This window comes from Acanthisitta chloris, unplaced genomic scaffold, assembly GCF_000695815.1.
Source record: "Acanthisitta chloris isolate BGI_N310 unplaced genomic scaffold, ASM69581v1 scaffold10191, whole genome shotgun sequence".
NCBI lineage: Eukaryota > Metazoa > Chordata > Aves > Passeriformes > Acanthisittidae > Acanthisitta > Acanthisitta chloris.
Window position 1 is genome coordinate 4782 of NW_008657642.1, and position 19070 is coordinate 23851.

Here is a 19070-nt window from a genome sequence, read left to right on the forward strand (position 1 = left end):
GGAGGTGTTAGCTGTGGATTGGAAGGATGAGCTGTGCAGGACAGGGTTTACTTCTGTCTTACTATGCAAGGGGTGTAAACTCTGTCCTTTCTTTTTTCCATGCCTGCTCCTCATCCCATACACAACTCTACAGCTGTGGCAGTCAGAGTGACTACAAAACAGGGTGGGTGGTATGGTTTCTCCCTGCCATTTCTTTGGAGGGTTTCATTGCTCATTTCCTCCTCCTTTCCGGCATGCTTCCCTCAGTGTGGAGGTAGCTTGGTACCAAAGATACCAGACTTTTTTTTTTTTAATTTGGAATTTATTCAGCCTGTAGGCACTTTATGAATGCCACATACTCGCACAATGAGGTCACTGGGGATTGAACTTTTAACTACAATCCATTTTTAACTCTACCTTACACCTCCGTGTTACAGAACTGTACCCACCCAGCAAGTTGTTCTGTGACAGCCAAGTGCTTGGTTTGTTTTCAACAATCATTTGAGATATAGTGCTGAGCCATGCACATCCCACGTTTTTAGGATTTTGTCTGAACCTTAAATGTTGTTTTAGGATTTTGTCTGAACCTTAAATGTCGGAACCTGTGTTGATGGACAACTCTGCAGTGTTTCCATGTTTCATTCATCTGCTTTTCTGTATGGATTTCCTGTATAAGCCAGTATGTATTCCAGTACAGCCAGTAAAATCTTTATGGCTTGGAGACATATTTCGGTACAAAACTGAGAAAGTGCTAACCAGTCAGGCTCAAATATATTCTCCTTTCAGGACTGGCTGCCATAGCTGGAAGCAAATGTAGGTTTTTTCCTTACCCACTCATCTGGTAGATGAGTCAGAAAATGTAGTTTGTGGAACTTGGTCCATCTCAGTATTTTCCCAAATGTGGAAACTAAATATTTGTGCCTTGTGTTTCTCCAACACTATTAAGCGGATTTTGCAGTATTCACACAAGGGTGTCTATCTGTTCATCCAAATCGACGTTTGGGGTTTTTTTCTTATGTGATTAGGTCTTGAGATCCTGCCACTTCTGGCACTTTGTTGGTTTCATGAAAATGTAAGATTTGGACTGGAGCGGGGTAGGAGTTAGGTCTTTTTGGTTTTTGGTCCTGACAGAGCTTGTTTCCCAGGGAAGAGCCAATTAAGTGCAGCCTGGATCCATGCCTCAGCACTTCTTAGGCTGCAGAGGTGTGAGTCATCAAAGCTCATCTGTGACAGCCACTGCTTTGCCAGTGGCAGCTTCATGCCATTGCCATTTATATTCAATATTTTGCTTTTAAATAGCATGAGGAGATGATTAAGTACAAGTTTATATTTGGAGTGTTTGACATAGTCTTTACTTTCATGAAGAAAAGCCCCATGTTGCTGTAAATAGTGTAAACTTCAAGTCTGCTTTGGACTGGCATATGTCAGCCATTAAGTCTGTCTGGGCAAAACACTGTTTGAATTTGGTACTAAAAAGAAAAAAATCAGATTATTTGATATTTCACCTCGTCTTTCACAAGCTCTTAGAACACCTGCTGTTTATGTTGCCTTGCTGGCATCTGGTTGCACAGTACACCTGCTTTTTATTACTTCAATACCTTATCTGTATGACTATAAGTGAATGATAAATTACAGTGAAGAGGCAACTCTGCTGTAATTAGGGTTGAGTCACATTTTGTTTGCAGACAGTATTCTGAATGTTCTGAGACCTGTCTGTTGACTCATTTATGTTCATGCCATACAAAAGTCACTGGTCCCAACTAGTCCACATCATGAAATCCCCTGTGCTCAGCTGTTGGCAGAGGCACAGAGGGCTTAACTTAGGAGACAGTTTATGGAGGAGAGGAAGAAAAGCTATATGGGTAGGAATACAGAGAGGACTCAGCATACTCCTCACTGTTCATCCTCCGTGTTTCTTGCTTCAGAAAGTATCCTCATAGTGAAGGACCAAAGGATGGTGGCTGGATGTGGTCATGTTCAATACCTACAAGGAGCAAGCAGCAGCCAGGAGCTGAGGATGCTCATCTTTAGTACCTCAAGTTCCTGGGTGCTGTGGGGCTGAGCATTAGCAAACCTGCTGGGAGCTAGCTGCTTTCAGCTCTCTGAACTCTTCCTTTTGGATTTATTCACCTGTGGTTCATACACATGCAATTTAGAATGTGGCTTAATCAACTTAATGTGTGTAACTGAAAATGTGATAAACTGTGAAGGATAATTAGGTCAATTGGGGGGAACTTCTTAACCTGTGTTTACTCCTATAGGGCTCGCAATTTGGAGTGAGGGCTCATCACTCCAGTGGCACTCAGGCTTTGCTGGCTACAGGGCCTCAGGACAGCAGCAGGACCCTGTAACAGGCTCTCGATAGTGTCTGACAATGAACTGAGATTTCAGTTAGACCAAGCAACATTGGATTTGCACTAAATTCTTGTGTCCCCACGGTCACTCAAAGAGTGACTTCCAGAAGTGCTTGCCCAGAGCTAAACCAGAAACCACTGTGCATTCCTACAAACCCAAATTGCAGAACTCGTAGCTGAAATGATGTAGAAGGGAACCCTCAAAGGACATGAATATCTTTCTGTTGCAGCAAAAACTCTTTCAACTCGCAGCAGCAGAGCTGTCTGCCATTCAGTACAGCCTATAATAATTTGTTGCTCTTTCCACTACTAGGAAGAAGGAGAAGGAGGCAGTTATGACAGTAGTCTGAATTCTGGATCAGGTTAAATTTTAGACTATGTAACTCTGCAGTGCTGAATAAAATTGGCTATTCCTGAAAACTGTAGGGTAATACAGGAGTTACTGTCATCCGTGCAAAAATGTTTGTGGATGCTGATCGGGAGAGCTCAGATGGACTCCATTGCAGTTAGCCAGGGCCAAGCTGCTCCCTTTCCTTACTGCGTTTTTACACCTCTGCCTTTCCAGAACATGTCTGATATTTGACTCCACTGTAGCTGTCCTCTGGCACCTCAGTAATACCCCTGTGTTGCTCCCTTTTCTGACATCCAGAGGCTGCTGCACTGCTTTTGGTACCGGGATGCTGTGGCAGGCTGGGAGACCAGCTGGGTGCTGGGGAGGACCGAGCACAGCAGCTCAGCCGTGGCAGCCTCACCCCATGCTTTAGGAAGTAATCATTTGCAGATGTAACGTTGCCCATGGAGCTCCACTCCATGCAAGTTGGAGTTTGTGACTGCTGCTGGGACCTCGGGCAGGGCTTGGGTTTGGGCAGGGGCAATGAGGCTTTGTGCTGAAAGGTTGGAAAGAGGCAGAAACCAGAGGACCTTAGCTTGGAGAGACACTGAGGAGACCAGAGGCCTATGGCTTTTTATGTTTTGCTTTGTTAGCAGAAAGTTCCACTTTCAACCTGTGGTTATCATCTGGCTTTTGAGGTTTGCCAGCGGGTATTACAAAGACAGCCTGGAAAAAGTTGCTTGTTTTGCCCACTGAAAGACAAGCTTTTTTGGTTTTTTTACATCTGTTACTTGATTTGGGGTGTTCTGAAAATACTTAGGGATTTTTTAGGGATTATTGATGCTTGTACTTCTCATGCTTGCTGTTGCAGTTCAGATACTGAAATAAAGCACGGACAGTGTAAGAGCATCACCCAGCCATCTCCAAGTATCAGTCACCAGAAAATGAGTGGAAACAGCTTTCTGCTTTTAGCACACTTGCATTTTTATATGACTGACGAGATTATTTCTGCAAGGCAAATACATTTCCCTGGAAGCTCCTCCGCTCTGCCAGTCGGAAATATGTTAGCTGATTTGGTTGTAGAAATGAGTTAGAGGATGAAGAAAATCCTTGAGGCTGAAGAACAGATTTGAGTCATGAGATCCGCTTGTCATTTCCAGTTCAGCCCTATGCTTCCTCTGTGACTTACATGATTTAACTGCTTTTTATCTGCTCCTTATCTGTGAATCGTGGATTATGAAGGTGAACTCGCTAATGTTGGTGAGGCGTATTGCTGAGAGGGAAAGCTTTATGCTTATTGATTACGATAAGCAGGCTTTCAAGGATCAGGTTAAATGAAGCAAACCTGCATTAAAAAGGCTATAGAAAAAGATGGCTAAATTTTGTTTGGGGTTGTATCTATATAGCCTAACCTTTTAATGTGGTTTTATAGGTGTATTTGTTGGTTAGAACACCACACTTACTTTGGTGTCAACAAATCCCAAGAGTATAATTATAATTGTATAACTTTTTTCTAATTTCTAAAACTTCCAAAATGAGTGTTTTACCACAGCAGTTTCTGTTGCTAATGGGGATTGATTTTACCATGTCACAAGGCACAGTAATAGTATTTCCTGCACCCATTCTAGGAGCTCATACTGCTATAGTGCAGTGGTATTCCTCTAGGGAGACCCCCTCAGAAGCAGTGTTCTGCAAAGTTTTGAGCTGTGAGTCCACACATTATTTTTTTTTGTGGGGGAGAAGGGGGAAAGAAAAGGCAGATTATCCTCCAAGCAGCTAAAACCTATGTTAAATGTTGAGTATGGTTGTATTACTTTCATTTGTTCTGCTTTGCTTGTTTGTATAGGTGTAATTGCATTTGTTCTTATGTAGGGTTTTTGGTAGTTGTTTCATGGATTGTATTTTCCTGTCTTGCAGACCACTGATCCAATAGCACTATGTATTCTAGGGATAGATAATCAGGGCATTTATTTGGGGTCTTCTCAAGGCCAATTAAAAAGAAAAGATGCTAGTGGCAGAGGAGGTGGAGGGATGAAAAGAATATAGTGAGATTTGCAATTAATTAGAAAGGAATAGATGGAAATTTTCTTCTTGTAACTGAATTGGACTGGTTTAATATTTCTGGTTAGTATGTGATTGAAGATGCAAGCACTGAAGTTGTGCTTTCTTCTACAGTAAAAGCAATCCTTTCCATTTTAACTATGACTGTGAGGGTATCACTGCTGGAAATTGTCAGCCTGTTAGATCAGTAGGGAGTCACTGGGGCTCTCATAACACTTTAGGATCTTTTTATAAAATCCAGAAAGAAAGCAATAACTTTTCTCTGGGAGACTGTATTTGTCCAGAGTCTCATAATCTCTGTGTCTGTTGCAACAGCTTGCAAAAAAAAAATAAAAAATTATTGATCATATCCATGAAACCTAAACCAAGCTTTTGACCTGATTTGGTAGTGATTAAGTTCACTTAGAACTTCAGCATATGCTTCCCCACTGCTATTTAGCAACAAGAAGAAGTGCAAAGGTTGCCTTTTATCATGTACCTGGGTGGAGACATGTTGTCCAGACTTTTATTCTGTTAAGTGTAGGTCATAAAATGATTTATATCTGCTAGGTCATGATCACTTTGCCCTTCGCATTTTTGGTGGCTTATATAATTGAAAAATCAATTCTAATACTATTGAGTTCCCAACTTTTGGCAGTTAATGTCTTACACCAAAATAATAGCTATTTAATAGTCACCAACTATAATATGTTATATAAGTGTTGTTGCTAGTGTAAGAAGTTTGTACATTTTTGTATAGACCCCTCAATGTACACAGAAATGTATACTCAAGATCAAAAGACAAAAATACCTACATGACACAGTACAAGTGCTTTTAAGCCTTGTCATTTACAGAACACAACTGATTATCCATCACAAGTTTTCACTGAGAATGTGTAGTAATTGTATTTTGAAACTTCTCAGCCTACTCAGGATTTCTTCTCAACTTATTCTCAGTCAGAATCTGTTTAATTTATCACACCTTTTATAAATTGGATTTGGAAATTAATATGTATTTCTGTAAAGACATTATTAGATTTTTATTATCTCCTTTCTCTGAATTAGAACTAGGCAGCTGTAGTTAGCAAGACTGCATTTCAGCCAGGCAGCTCAAATAAACAAAAATACCAAATCAAGAAGTACTGCAACTTATTGTGTAGCTAAGGCAAAAAAAAGAGGCAGAAGGGGAGCCAAGATGCTCTTTCTCCTGGAGACTAGCAAGGCAGGGAGTCCTTGTCCAAGAGGCCCCTACCTCTGACTTCCCAGCAGATTGCCAGGTAGGGAAAAACCTTTCAGGAGATACATGCCCCCTTATACCTCTATGCTTGTCTACACGTGTATGTTGTGAAGTATTGATTGTATTGGTATATTTAGAACATAAAAATTAAATTAAAAAAATTCAAATATGTAATGGTAGGGGTTGAAATGCAGATTAGTGGGCAGAGATCCTCAGCAATGTACACAGGGAACAACATGGTTATAGAGTGGTGGTTTTATTTTCATTAGAGAGTTTCTTGGCATAAACACATCAACAAGAAAAATCACCCAGGGCTTGTTTTTCTTTTGCCATCATGGTGTGAGCCCTCACAATCATGCCAATAGCAGCAAGCTGACCAGCAGCAGACTGTGTTGGGTCAGACTTCTGGTTTGGGCTTTCTCTGCAGCAGAGAGTGTGGTCAGGTATAGGATGAAGGTTATTCATGGTTGGTGTAACTGCACCAGAAAAAGTCCTGCCATGGAGTTTAAGGTACTGGCAATTTTTTTTCCGTATCATTCATAAAAGTTGCATCCACTTAAGCAGCATTTTATCAGTACTTTACAGATCAGATCTTATGCTCCTTGTGCAGCACTCCCTCTGAAGCCAGTTTTGGGTGCTGAATTTATCAGAGGTACACAGTAATAGTTGGAGAACCTAGTTCTCATCTAGCTCTCAAGACTAAGTTAAGATTTCAGTGATTAAACACCTGATGCTGATGTTGCTTACCTTGGTACTAATGAGTACAGAGAATGCCAGCAGCAGTCATGTGCTATAGAATGGAACAAGGTTGTACCACTGCCAAGTCGAGTTGCATGAGAACATGGCCAAGTCCTTGAAACTCTTGTGCCTGGATTGGGAAATAAGTCTGGGCCCAGGCAAGGGAGAGATTTGATCTGGCTGGGCTCAGAATTCGCTGTGTTGCTGTCTACCTAGGAGCAACCTAGGAAAGCTCCTGCCTATTTGGTGTGGTCAGGGGGTCCTGGGGAGCACACCATTAACAGCACACTTGAAAGTGGCACCTGGAGCTGAGCCCAACCAAAAATAGCTGTCAAGTGCAGTGATGGGCAGGTATCAAAGACAGCTGCAGACAGCTGGAAAGGACCTTCTGGGGAAGTTGCACATTGCTGGAGCAGGAGATGAGTACAAAGCAGGGTTCCCCAAAGCATTGGGGAACATGGTTGTAGTACCATTGACATCTACCTGCAGTCTGGTGTGGCACCTGATTCCTGCCTGTAGTGCTGTCTGGCTCATCCACTCTGTAGGCTTGGCTGATGCTCTTATTTGAGGACTCGAGCTGATTGCTGGAACATAAAAGACCCAGCACTGCTGGAGATGCCCTAACAGGTTCTCCCTTGTCCCCAGGGGCTGCTTCTAGATAGTCCAGGCCTCCCACAGGTCATACTTGTATGATGCATAGCACATGAAGACATTTTAGATTCCTTAGGACGTTTGAAATGGCCCTGCGTGCCTATGTTCAGGCAACAAAATTTCACCCCAGATTTCTACAGGCTATGATGGCAGCTTTAACATCTAGCTAATCTACAGACATCTCCATTGCAGTTTTAAAATTTAGAGATGAGAATCTGGACCTGAATCCCACCGTAAGACTGACGTATTAGAAGGGAACAATAGCAAATAAAAGTGTAGCCTGGATCAAAGCAACTGTTCATTTTAAATGGTTGTATTTGTAGATATACTGCTGTCAGGAAAAAAAGAAAACAACTGAAATACAACTGTTTAACTAATTCACTGTTGTAGGAACTTAGCTGTCCAGATAAAATTAATTAATTTGCTTCAGTATAAATCGGCAGAGCTGTTTGTGTTTGCAGTCCAGAAGAAACTAAAGCTGAGAGTGCAGCCTTAAAGACAAGATTAATACATTTGACTGCTAGCATTGATGATCCTGTGCTGTTGCTAGACTAGCAGGTGTGCATTTCACAAAATCCAATGTGGATTCAGCTTAGACTGTAACTTCTCAGAAATCTTGAAATGCCTTGAAATTTTTGACCGGCATATGCATGAGCCAGTGGATGAGATTTTGATTTTCATCCTGTATGAAGTGCCGTGTGTATCTCTACACATATGTATACATGTTACCAGTAATAATTGTATAACATCAATCCGATTTCACTTACAAAGGATTCATCATGAGGAGGTAATTTGAGGTCACAAGTATAAAGCCAGTCAGAAGTGGAATAAAATTGTTTCCTCAGATTTTTTTCATTGTTGTCAAGAATCACACTTAAACTCAAGTGGCTGCAGTACTGGAGCCTCTGAGTTGTGTGCTGGATATTTTATTCCTACTAATAAGTGGTCACTTGATCAGGTCCTGCTTGACTAGGTTGTTTAGAGGAATGTGAGGTTATCAGTCTCATTTCCTCTGATTTTTGCAATGAGAGCCTTATGTTTTCTCTTTTATTAGTATTCTTCAGTGCAGTTTATAGATCTAAGCCTAAAAACACACATCCTTCAGCATTGTTTATTGTACAGCAGAGATTAATCTGGCTGTCATTTGGGTCACTGCTGCAGTTGGAGTGCTGCAGAAGGAGAGCAGTCCTCTCTCTGCAAATGCTATCACTCAAGATAAGGGCGTAACAGGCAGACTAGGAGATGACGTGTGACGTGTCCTTCCCTCAGTCTAAAAGTACAGGATCATGGGATGAACTTTGCCTGACTGGTTGGTTATGCAGAGAGTGTGCTCGCCTTTGTAGCTCTTACGGACAAGACTTTGCAGAACAAAAACATAAAATGACTCTCATGGGCTCCTTTCTCAGTCACTGCCTATGTGGAAGTCCTTTACCTGTGTCTGATTCTGAGGTAAGAACCTTATTTAACCTGTGATTTTGTTGCTCAGACCTCCAAAGGGCTGTGTTTAAGGGACAGGTTTGCTGTCTCAGTGCACCAGCCAGGGAGTGACTCTCTACTGAATTGGTGATATTGTTAAAACCTGAGCTAAAATCTGCAGAGAAGCTGAACGTGCTTGACTGACAGGTGTCATGCCATAGGAATCAAAATTTATATAGACACTCTTATTTAGAATAAATTTCATGCTCTAAGTGAAATAGTTGAATGCAGAGCAATGCACTCTATTTAGAATAAATTTCATGCTGTAAGTGAAATAGTTGAATGCAGAGCAATGTGTGACATTGATCAGTTTTCATACCTTAATTACAGCAATCATGTTAAAGTAATGACTATTTAATAACTCTGCTTACTGAAGTGCTTTCATACCATGAAATTTGTCTTAAGCTGTCTTTCAAACAAAAAGCAGTATCTGCCCACTGTATCATGTGGCCTTCTAAAAAAAGGCTCATTGGAGTTGTACTGGCCTGGCTAAAAATGGCAGGTGGAGAGGAAGGTGATAGAAGATAAGTTCTCTGTCACAGACATCATTGTGAAAGGCTGTTTCTGGGCTGCATGTTTGCTTTGAATATACAATGTCTCAAGTGGTCTGAAACAGATGTAGCCAGAGACAGATAAAAGGGTGTCTTTTTTGGAATACTTAATATCTCTCTCTGCTTCTTCCCTGCTCTTTATAAAGGAGCTGGGAAAAGCCAAAGAATGCCAGGAAATTGGAAATTTGAGGCAAAAGGGAGCATAAATTTGTATGTGCAGAATTTTTTTTTCAAAAACTGCAGGGGTTTTGCTAGAAAAATTTACAACAGTATTACTTCAAATGCATTGAAAAGCTTAAAAATGTTCCCTCTAAGAAGTATTTCAGCTGAGGTTATTTTATTTCCAAACTTGTAGTAGTACCAGTGCAATTATGATTCTTGTAGGCATTTGCCTCTGTGAGCCAGATGGGCTGTTAAATAGGAACATGATAATTTTCCAAGCTTCCTCTAAACCCATCAGTTTTTCCTGTATCTGTGTTATACAGAGCATATAGGAAGTTAGCTTTTCCCTTCCAGGCTGGATGAGCTGACTCACCCAATTCACTCATGGCTGCAGAATCTCTAGATCTGACCCAAGTGAGAGTGGGAATGAGCGGAAGGAGGGAGTGCAACTGCCCAGTTTGGTGTTGGTTGACAGTTACACAGGATCTGCAAGCAGTCAAGCTGCAGCCTTACTATTCATTTTCATCACTGAACAGAGGTAAAACAGAGAAGTGATGTAGAATGGGTTGGGTTGGAAGGCAGCATAAAGATCATTTAGTTCCAGCCCCTCTGCCATGGGCAGGAACACCTTCCACTAGACCAGGTTGCTCAAAGCAACCTGTGACCTGGCCTTGAACACTGCCACAGTTGAGGCATCCACAGCTTCTCTGGGCAACCTGTTCCAGTGCCTCACCACCACCACAGTAAAGGATTTCTTCCTAACATCTATTCTAAACCTAACCTCTTTCAGTTCAAAATTGTTACCCCTTGTCCTGTCACTACAAGTCTTGGTAAAAAGTACAGAAACAGAGACTGTTGGTTAAATTATTTTTACTGGTGTTACCTGTAACATCCTACCTGTGCACAGGAACAGGTCCTGTGAGTGCAGAGCTGTCTTTCCCAGACATCATTTTGTGAATTCAGTGTTTATGATAGGACCTGTCTGTACAGCTGAGGTAGCAGGTGAGATATTAGTGTTGTTAGTCACATTTATCGAAGAGGTGCTGATGGTTGGGTGTTTACCTTACTCATCACAAGCATCACGATATCTTTCCTTTGCAAAGTTATGTCTTCCTGAATTGTCAGTTGCACTTGTATTTATGGTAACTCTTTCTGTTTTAGCAATGTTAAGTTGATCTGCCATATGACAAAATCACAAATGATCAACTGTCAGAAAATTCTGTGGCTTATTTGACTTGTTCACATTTAAAAAGGTTGTTTCTGATGACCACTGGAAGAGGTCCACATCCCAGGATGAAGAAAAGGCAGACTTACAAAAGGTCACACCCAGGAGATGGGGCTCTGGAAAAAGATCTCGGCCCAGACCTGTCTCAGACTATGGCCAAATGTCGGTCAGAAGTTTCTCTATACCAGAAGATGCCGTTGCAGTGGAGTCTCAGAAGACAGACTGTGTGGATGGAGAAAATCAGACAGGACTGACTTCCGTCGGGCCTGTGATCCAAAGCAACACAGTAGGCTATCACAGAGGGCGCAAAAGAAGACCCATCTCCGTAATAGGTGGGGTCAATTTCTATGGAAACGATCCAGAGGGAGAGAGAGAAGGTCTGCTGACACAAGTAAGATAAAGAGATGTGCTCTGCAAACTGCAAAAGACCTTTTCACTTCCTTGTCTCTATCTTCAGCGTAGAAAATAGAATGGATGCTTCCTCCTCTTCCTTCCCTTTTGTCAAGCTTACATTGTGTACTTACAGTACTGCTTTCCTGGTCACTAATCGCTTTGTCTTCTTGTTACAAATCAAAACAGCATGGAATGAAATTGCTACTGAATTTGGGATAATCTCTTCTGTACTGTAAATTAACCATATTTCTTTATTGGAATTGTCATTATGTCTCATACTGGTATAAAAGGACTTGTTTGTGTGTAATACAGTTGTGTGTTTGGCCTCCTTACAGGGTGTTGCGCCTGAGGAACAGAGGAGTACAATCAAATATGATAATAACAATGCATTATTTATCAGTCATTTCAAATTCTCCAAAACCAGGCCTGTTCAAAAATGATAGCATGAGCAGTGGTGTTCAAAATCTTGGTATTGGCATAGCAAGGATACTTAAAACTAATTAAGCCATTGCTTTAGAGAATTAGTAATAAATTGAGAAATTAATGAAATAAATAGTCTAAGAAAACTGACAATATAAATAAAATGTCTGTTTATGTACTACTTAACTGACCTGAGGGAACAAAGTTAGGAAGCCTGTAAGAAAGCAGGCAGTGGTGTTCAAAATCTTGGTATTGGCATAGCAAGGATACTTAAAACTAATTAAGCCATTGCTTTAGAGAATTAGTAATAAATTGAGAAATTAATGAAATAAATAGTCTAAGAAAACTGACAATATAAATAAAATGTCTGTTTATGTACTACTTAACTGACCTGAGGGAACAAAGTTAGGAAGCCTGTAAGAAAGCAGTGTGGTGTGAGTATGAATAAAATGTCTGTTTATGTACCTCTAAACTGACCTGAGCAAGTTAGAAAGTTAGGAAGCCTGTAAGAAAGCAGTGTGTACTTGAACCATCCTTGTTGGCTTGGGTAAAAGAGTGAGAAATGAAAAACTTCTGAAAGATAAAAATGGCTCCTTTTTCCCTGGAGATAGTCCTGAGCTTGTACAATGTGTAGAGGAACTTAGTGTTGTGTTGGTAGTGGTGACCCTGTCCTGCAGTTGGTTGCAGAGCTTCAGGCTCACAGGCTTTTGTAGCACTGCACGAGTCAGGTGTTCTCTGCTTTCCAGACAAGCTGGAAGACTTCTGCCTGAGTAATTGTTGAGCTGATAAAGCAACAGAAGAAATTAATAGTATTTACAGCCTCAAAAATTGTGATTCTGATGTTATTAATGGAACTGGAGTCCTTTTAATCTTTCTCATGCCACTTCATCTCTCACTGAGAAGTTTAGTGGTACTCCCCTGACTGAAATCAAATGCTGAAACAATGGCAGGATTTTCAGTCTTGTGTGAAAAGCAATTTGTATTATGAAAATTGCTATTGTATATTACACATTTTCTCTTTATAATTCCCTGATGAAAAAATGCATCTTGAAGCAAACCCCCAGCTGAAGCCAATGAACCTTTTATCCAGGTAAAAGCTGTGGTTTCAAACCCATATAATTGAGATATTTTAAAAATAATTGCTTAGCTTGGAGAAAAAAAAAAGATGAAAATTACTGTTATAAATTCTGGGCCATCTTACTCAAGAATAATAAATAGATTTTAAGAAATCATAAGTACTAACAATTCAAATAATCCTTCCTGCCGTGGAAGTGATTTAACACCCTCTGGGCCCTTGATTTACTGCTGAAACCATATTGATAACTCTTCAAACCTTGCTTGAATCAGTTCAATAATGAAGGAACATGCATCAAGGCAGCTATTTGAGTGGACTCTTTCCATGCTCTGATGCTGCTGTGATGGTTGGGGTTAAATGAGCACATGGCTGGATCACTATGGTCAAGACCAAAACTGTGGAGCATTCCCAACATGGTTAAGCGAAATGATGGCCTTCCCAGAACGGCCACTGAGTAACAGCACATCCTTGTCTGTCCAGGGAAGGGATGTGAACTGAAGCATTGCAAAATGATTTTAGTTTCCCAGAAATAAATAGGGCTTTTTGTTTAATCAGCCAGTTATTTGCGTATAGTGACTACCATCACTTCTGTTAGCTATTTGATATAACATTTTGGACTTATTCTTTGTGGCATAGGATCCTAGTATATAGCTAAATCACTCAGGAAACAAGGTTTAAAGATGAGGTTGTAGTTAAATCATATTCAATATGCATTGAGGTTTTTAGAAAGTAAAATTACAAAATTTAGAAAGTAAAATCATAGCTGAAATGTAAAAACCGACTAATGAAGTAGGAATACATGGCACTAGAAGTATTTCACGTGGGGCTTTCAAAGACTGCTCTTCACTGGTGAAATTTTTTCTTAGAAGTTTTGAAAACCCACAGGAATATTTGAAAAGCATAATGCTAATTCCTTTTTTGTTATGTTTTGTTTTGGTCTGACAGCTTAGGTGTGAGAAAACATTTTCAAACAATAATAAGTCATTGGTTTCATAACAGAGTGTGAAGAGCTAATTCATTAAAAAACCATCCCTGATGTTTCAGGTTGCTTGATAGAAAGGCAACAACAGTAACAACTGAACAGAGAAGATCTAAAGGCAAATTTCCCTGAAGTTCATGTGCTGAGGTCTAGCCGTTTAATGTTGAATGCTTGTGCAAGGTCACTCAGCCCAACTAATGTGGAGTTGTTCAAGCACAACATAAAATTAGACTCAATTTGCAAATAAAGCCAGGCTAGGTTCTCTAATCATAATTAATCAAATGAGTGATTTAACTAAAGAAAATTACTTTGAGATAAAGTTACAGTAAACTTAGTATTACCTCTTTTTAATGAGACTCCTGTGAACTCAGAGCAGAGGATCATTTAGAGAATTATTTTTGTTTTGTACAGTATGTTTATTTTACTTAAAAGAAATACATTTATTTGAAAAAAGCAAGTGTCCCATGAAATGAACGCAACTTCCAGCTATAGCATTTCTGGTCATCCTTTTACCTTGGCTTCCCCTTGAGATGTGTGTTTACAATGCCAGCTGGCATTATGCAGGCTCTTCTCCTAGATCTCAGAGCATTTGGGCATGAAGTCATCACAGAATTGTAGAATGGTCTGGGTTGAAATGGACCTTTAAAAGTCATGTAGTCCAAGCTTCCCTGCAATGAGCAGGGACATCTTCAACTAGATCAGGTTGCTCAGATCCCCATTCAGCCTGACCTTGAATTATTCCAGGGATGGGGCATATACCACCTCTGAGGGAAATCTGTTCCAGTGTTTTACCACCCTCATCCTAAAAAACTTTTTTATCATATCTAATCTAAATTGACCCTCCTTCAATTTAAAGCCATTCCCTCTTGTCTTGTCACTCCATGCGCTTTTAAAAAGTCCCTCTCCAGCTTTCTTGTAGGCCCCTTTAGGTACTGAAAGGCCACAATGAGGTATCCCTGGAGCCTTCTCTTTTCCAGGCTGAACAACCACAGCTCTCTCAGCCTGTCTTCATAGGAGAGGTGCTTCAGCCCTCTGACTGTCTTAAAAAAAAAAAAAGAAAAACTATTACAAGATGAAAATGATAGAAACCCTCTGACTCTCTTAAAAAAAAACCAACAAACTATTACAAGATGAAAATGATAGAGCATGTCTGATCATAACAGAAGGCTAAGGAGGTTTTAATGTAACAGAGAATTTTAATGTAATAAAACATGTTCTGTGATGCTGGTGGATATGGTATGCAGTGTTTAAGCAATGTCGCTTCAATGTAGGGAATTTTACTGCCCCTGTAATTACATGGACTATTTGAAGAAACCTTACTTCATACCTGAGTTTTGCTCAGTTGGACTTGCAGGTAGCTTAACTAATACTGGATTTTCCTGTTTTCTCTGTAGCCTGTAGCACGGCCACCTGTTCCAGCACACCAGGTCCCCCCGTACAAAGCTGTTTCAGCCAGGTTCCGGCCACTCACCTTTTCACAAAGTACCCCCATCGGCCTGGACCGGGTTGGACGGAGGCGGCAGATGAGAACATCTAACGGTAAGATGAGCAAGTATTTTGAACTTTGTAGATCTCAAAGCAATACCTCAGGTTGAGCAGGAATTAGAATGTAGGATGGAACACAAAAGGGGGCAAACCAACTCAGTGGCAAAGTAGTACCCAGCTAAGTTGCTTTGTTTTATAAGTTTGTTATTAGTAGCTGCTGTGCTCATGTAAAACTTGTTTTTCACATCTACTGTTTGATGTTGCTATGGTTTATTGTTCTGTACCATCTGTTTGATATTGCTGTGGTTTACTGTTCTGTACCACTTCCTGTATTTTTCACTCTCTATTCACATACTTGCCTGAAGATAATAGAATATGAAGGAAGTAAGTTCTAATATGCTTGAATTCATACCTGAACCATAGCCACACCACACATGTATTTTTAATTTTCTGTCAGATAGGCAAAGCTTAAGTAATTAAACAGCTTGTTTCAGAAAACTGTATGCAGTTGCAGTTGCTTACTCATTGGTAAGTGTATCCCAACCAGGGCTCTGGTGCATGAGGGACGGGTTCTTGGAAAGCATTGCCTTTTGGAAGCATTGCCCTTTATCAAACTGTCTGATGTGCCCTGTGCATTTTTGGTCTCATTGTTTACTACCTGGATTTAATACAAAGTCCTATCTAGTATTAGTGGAACATTTCTTCACAAGTGGGACCAGAGTAACTTGGGTTAATACCCTTTGTGTTCTTTCAGAACACTGAGTGTAATCCAAATAGTTTCTCATGTTTCACTGGCAAGGGTTGGAAATAAAAGCAAAATTTTCACTGTATATCCTTTACTGTTACTAGTGAACAGAACTCTGCTGGGAACCTTCACCCTGAACCTTCTGGATCAGGGCTTGCCATGATTGAAGTAGGAAACTTAACAAATGGCTTTTTCAATCTTTATTAAAATTACACATATGCTTACAAGTCAGTACTTGGCTTCTATGGTTCTAAGCTAAGTTTTAACTCCAATGATGCCCAAATTCTCCGCAAGAAATACCACAGCTGCAAATTAATTTATGTAAGAACATGTTAAAACTGCATTTTCCTGTCTTGAATAGAACATGACAGTTTTCTTCAGAAGGTGCTCTCCAAGGAACAGACTTGAGAATTTCTAACTATAGCAATCAGATACATTATATATCCTCTATTAGTATTTTCATTTTAATTTATATCATAGTAGAATATTGGGAACTACTTTAAAACTCATGTCTGGAGTATGTTCTTGCTGTATGCATCTCAGTATAGCCAGTGGTCCAGATCAGACATTGAGATAAATTAGACATCTAATGCTGTGACCCTTGCTGAGATTATCTGGTATCTCAGTCCCTGATGGCAGAAGGAACACTCACAGAATAATACATCTACCATAAGCTGGTTTGGAAAAAAAAGAGGCTTTTTTATTATCACAGAGTAGAAATTATTTTTCTATTTTTAGTTATTTCTTCCAGTTCATGTTTGGAAACCACATTAAATATTAGTTACCTAAACAACTGCCTGAGAGCAGTATCTTTCCAGGTATTTAGCTTTTGAATAACTGGTTTCCTAAACATAACCATCAGGATGACAAATACAGAAACCAAGATTTCTGCCATTTTCCAAGACAGTGAAGCCAAAGCAATATTGATTATGCTAGATGTGATTTTTATGACTCCTTACAATCAACACAGAAGTGGAGCAGGAGCAGCTTCTGAAATCAAAACTCTGGAGGCAAGTGGGGAATATCATGGACTTCACAATTTGAAAGCAGTTGCAAGTATCTGTTAAGTAGCTCCAGCAGAAAATAGTAAAGTGACTAGTGTCACACATTCTGATCTCTTTCCTTTTTTCTCTTAAATCACAAGGCATTCCCTTGTCTCTGAACATGTGAGAGTTTTTTGTTTGCTCATGTACAGTGAAATTTGATAGCACAAAAGCCCTTTATTATGGAAAGTAATTCTAAACCCAAGCACTGAAAACCAGTGGTATCTTATTTTAGTTGCTTGCTAAAGCCTAATATATTTCATGTCTTCTTTTTATAACAATGGGAGATAGAAGTGGAGATGTAAATTCTTTGATACTAACAGCTGTTAGAAGACAGTGAATCAGCCAGCCAGCAGTGTGCTCAGGTGGCCAAGAAGGCCAATGGCACCCTGGCCTGGATCAGGAACAGTGGGACCAAGGAAGTGATTCTTTCCCTGGAGTCGGCACTGGTGAGGGCACACCTTGAGTACTGTGTACAGTTCTGGGCTCCTCAGTTCAGGAAGGATTTTGAAGTGCTGGAGCAGGTCCAGAGAAGAGCAATGAAGCTGGTGAAAGGACTCGAGCACAAGTGCTATGAGGAGAGGCTGAGGGAGCTGGGGGTGTTCAGCCTGGAGAAGAGGAGGCTCAGGGGAGACCTTATCACCCTCTACAACTCCCTGACAGGAGGTTATAATCAGGTGGGGGTTGGTCTCTTCTCCCAGGCAACTAGCAGTGGGACAAGAGGGCACAGACTCAAGGTCTGCCAGGAGAGGTTTAGGTTGGGTATTAGGAAGAGATTTTTTATGGAGAGAGTTCTTAGGCACTGGAATGTGCTGCCCGGGAAGGTGGTGGATTCACCATCCCTGGAGGTTTTCAAGATGAGACTGGATGTGGTGCTTAGTGCCATGGTCTAGTAACGATGGTAGGGTTGGACTCGATGATCTTTGAGGTCTTTTCCAATCTGGTTGATTCTATGATCTGTAGGAATCAGAATAACCATCAAACAACACGTAGGGGAAGCTTATATTGCTACTCTGAGGCTTAAAGGGTTAGAAGCCTTTGCATTCAAGAGGTTACCTATTTATCACAGTGGATCGGTTTTTATAAGCATCTTAAAAACTAACCTATCTTTTTTGCATATTGTTGTGTGGGAGTTGAATTTGGCTAAATTAATTGGTGAAGTCCTTTAGATAGGCTCAGCTCTGAGTAGGTGGGGTGGGATTCAACTCAAGTCACCTAAATTTAGTCTAATTGCAGGTACCTACATAAGAGTTAAACATTAGTACACCTGTTACAGACATTGGTGGACTAGGGCTTGATTCAGTTACTCAGGTCAGGGTCGAATGCTCTGTGGAGTACCTGAGTGTCTGCCTGCAATTGGCAGATATGACAAAGGACCTATGGAATACCTGTTTCTTTCTTCAGTGGCAGCTGGAGGTCAGCATGGTCTCCAGAATACTTAAAATGGTGCTAAGTAGCTATGTTTAAACAATTAATCTGAAGCCATTGTCATTACAGTTAATGAAGGTTAGAGTAGGACTGCCTTTGGATGAGGTGAATTTCTGTATCAGCTCTTTTAATTGTGACCAGTACCTGCTGATTTAGATGGTTCATTTGAGTGTGGATGCTGGCACTTAGATGAATACATTTAAATGTCTTTACTTCAAGTAGTATCCTATTGTGGATATTTGCCTACAGTGTTAAACTACTGTCAGGCTTTTCCCAGTTCATGAGAGTTGGGTAACTGAGTAGTTTTCAGCCTATGTGGAGCACAGCTCAGGAACAACTCAGGCAAGCGGACAGTCTTCTTAAGGAGAGAGCTTAGGAACAACTCAGGAAAGTGGCCATGAGTGGAGTCAGATGTTCAGTCTCTTCACAAATAGCATGGGAAGGGAGGTGTAGATTGAAATGGTAATTCTTGCTGGTGTGCTGAATTATGGATGGTAGTAAAAGCAGGACACAAGGCACTGCACTGGTGGCACGTTTTGGTAAAGGCAAGGCTGTACACATGGAGGAAGCACAAGAGCCTGGTATGCTCGCAGAAGAATGGACTTTGAACTGTATATTGACATTCAGGAAGAGATCTTGCAATCCTAACAGACATTTAAAGTGTTAGTGCAGTACATAGTAACAGTCAAAACAGTAAATAAAAGGGCATGACTTGTAGGAAGGGAATAAAGGACAAAAACAGAAAGCCCCAATTGTGC

At 40.6% G+C, this 19070-nt stretch overlaps 1 protein-coding gene across 1 annotated transcript in view; it reads left to right on the plus strand.

The window, feature by feature from the left end:
* The window catches only part of LOC103811808, a gene marked incomplete at both ends in the record, with an annotated part of 18879 nt that extends 3729 nt beyond the window's left edge, over positions 1-15150 (plus strand). The window contains 2 exons of the mRNA XM_009084806.1: positions 10773-11135; positions 15006-15150. Coding sequence (XP_009083054.1) covers positions 10773-11135; positions 15006-15150 — 508 coding nt within the window. The remainder of the gene's footprint in view (positions 1-10772; positions 11136-15005) is intronic.
* Between the last annotated feature and the right edge of the window lie 3920 nt (positions 15151-19070).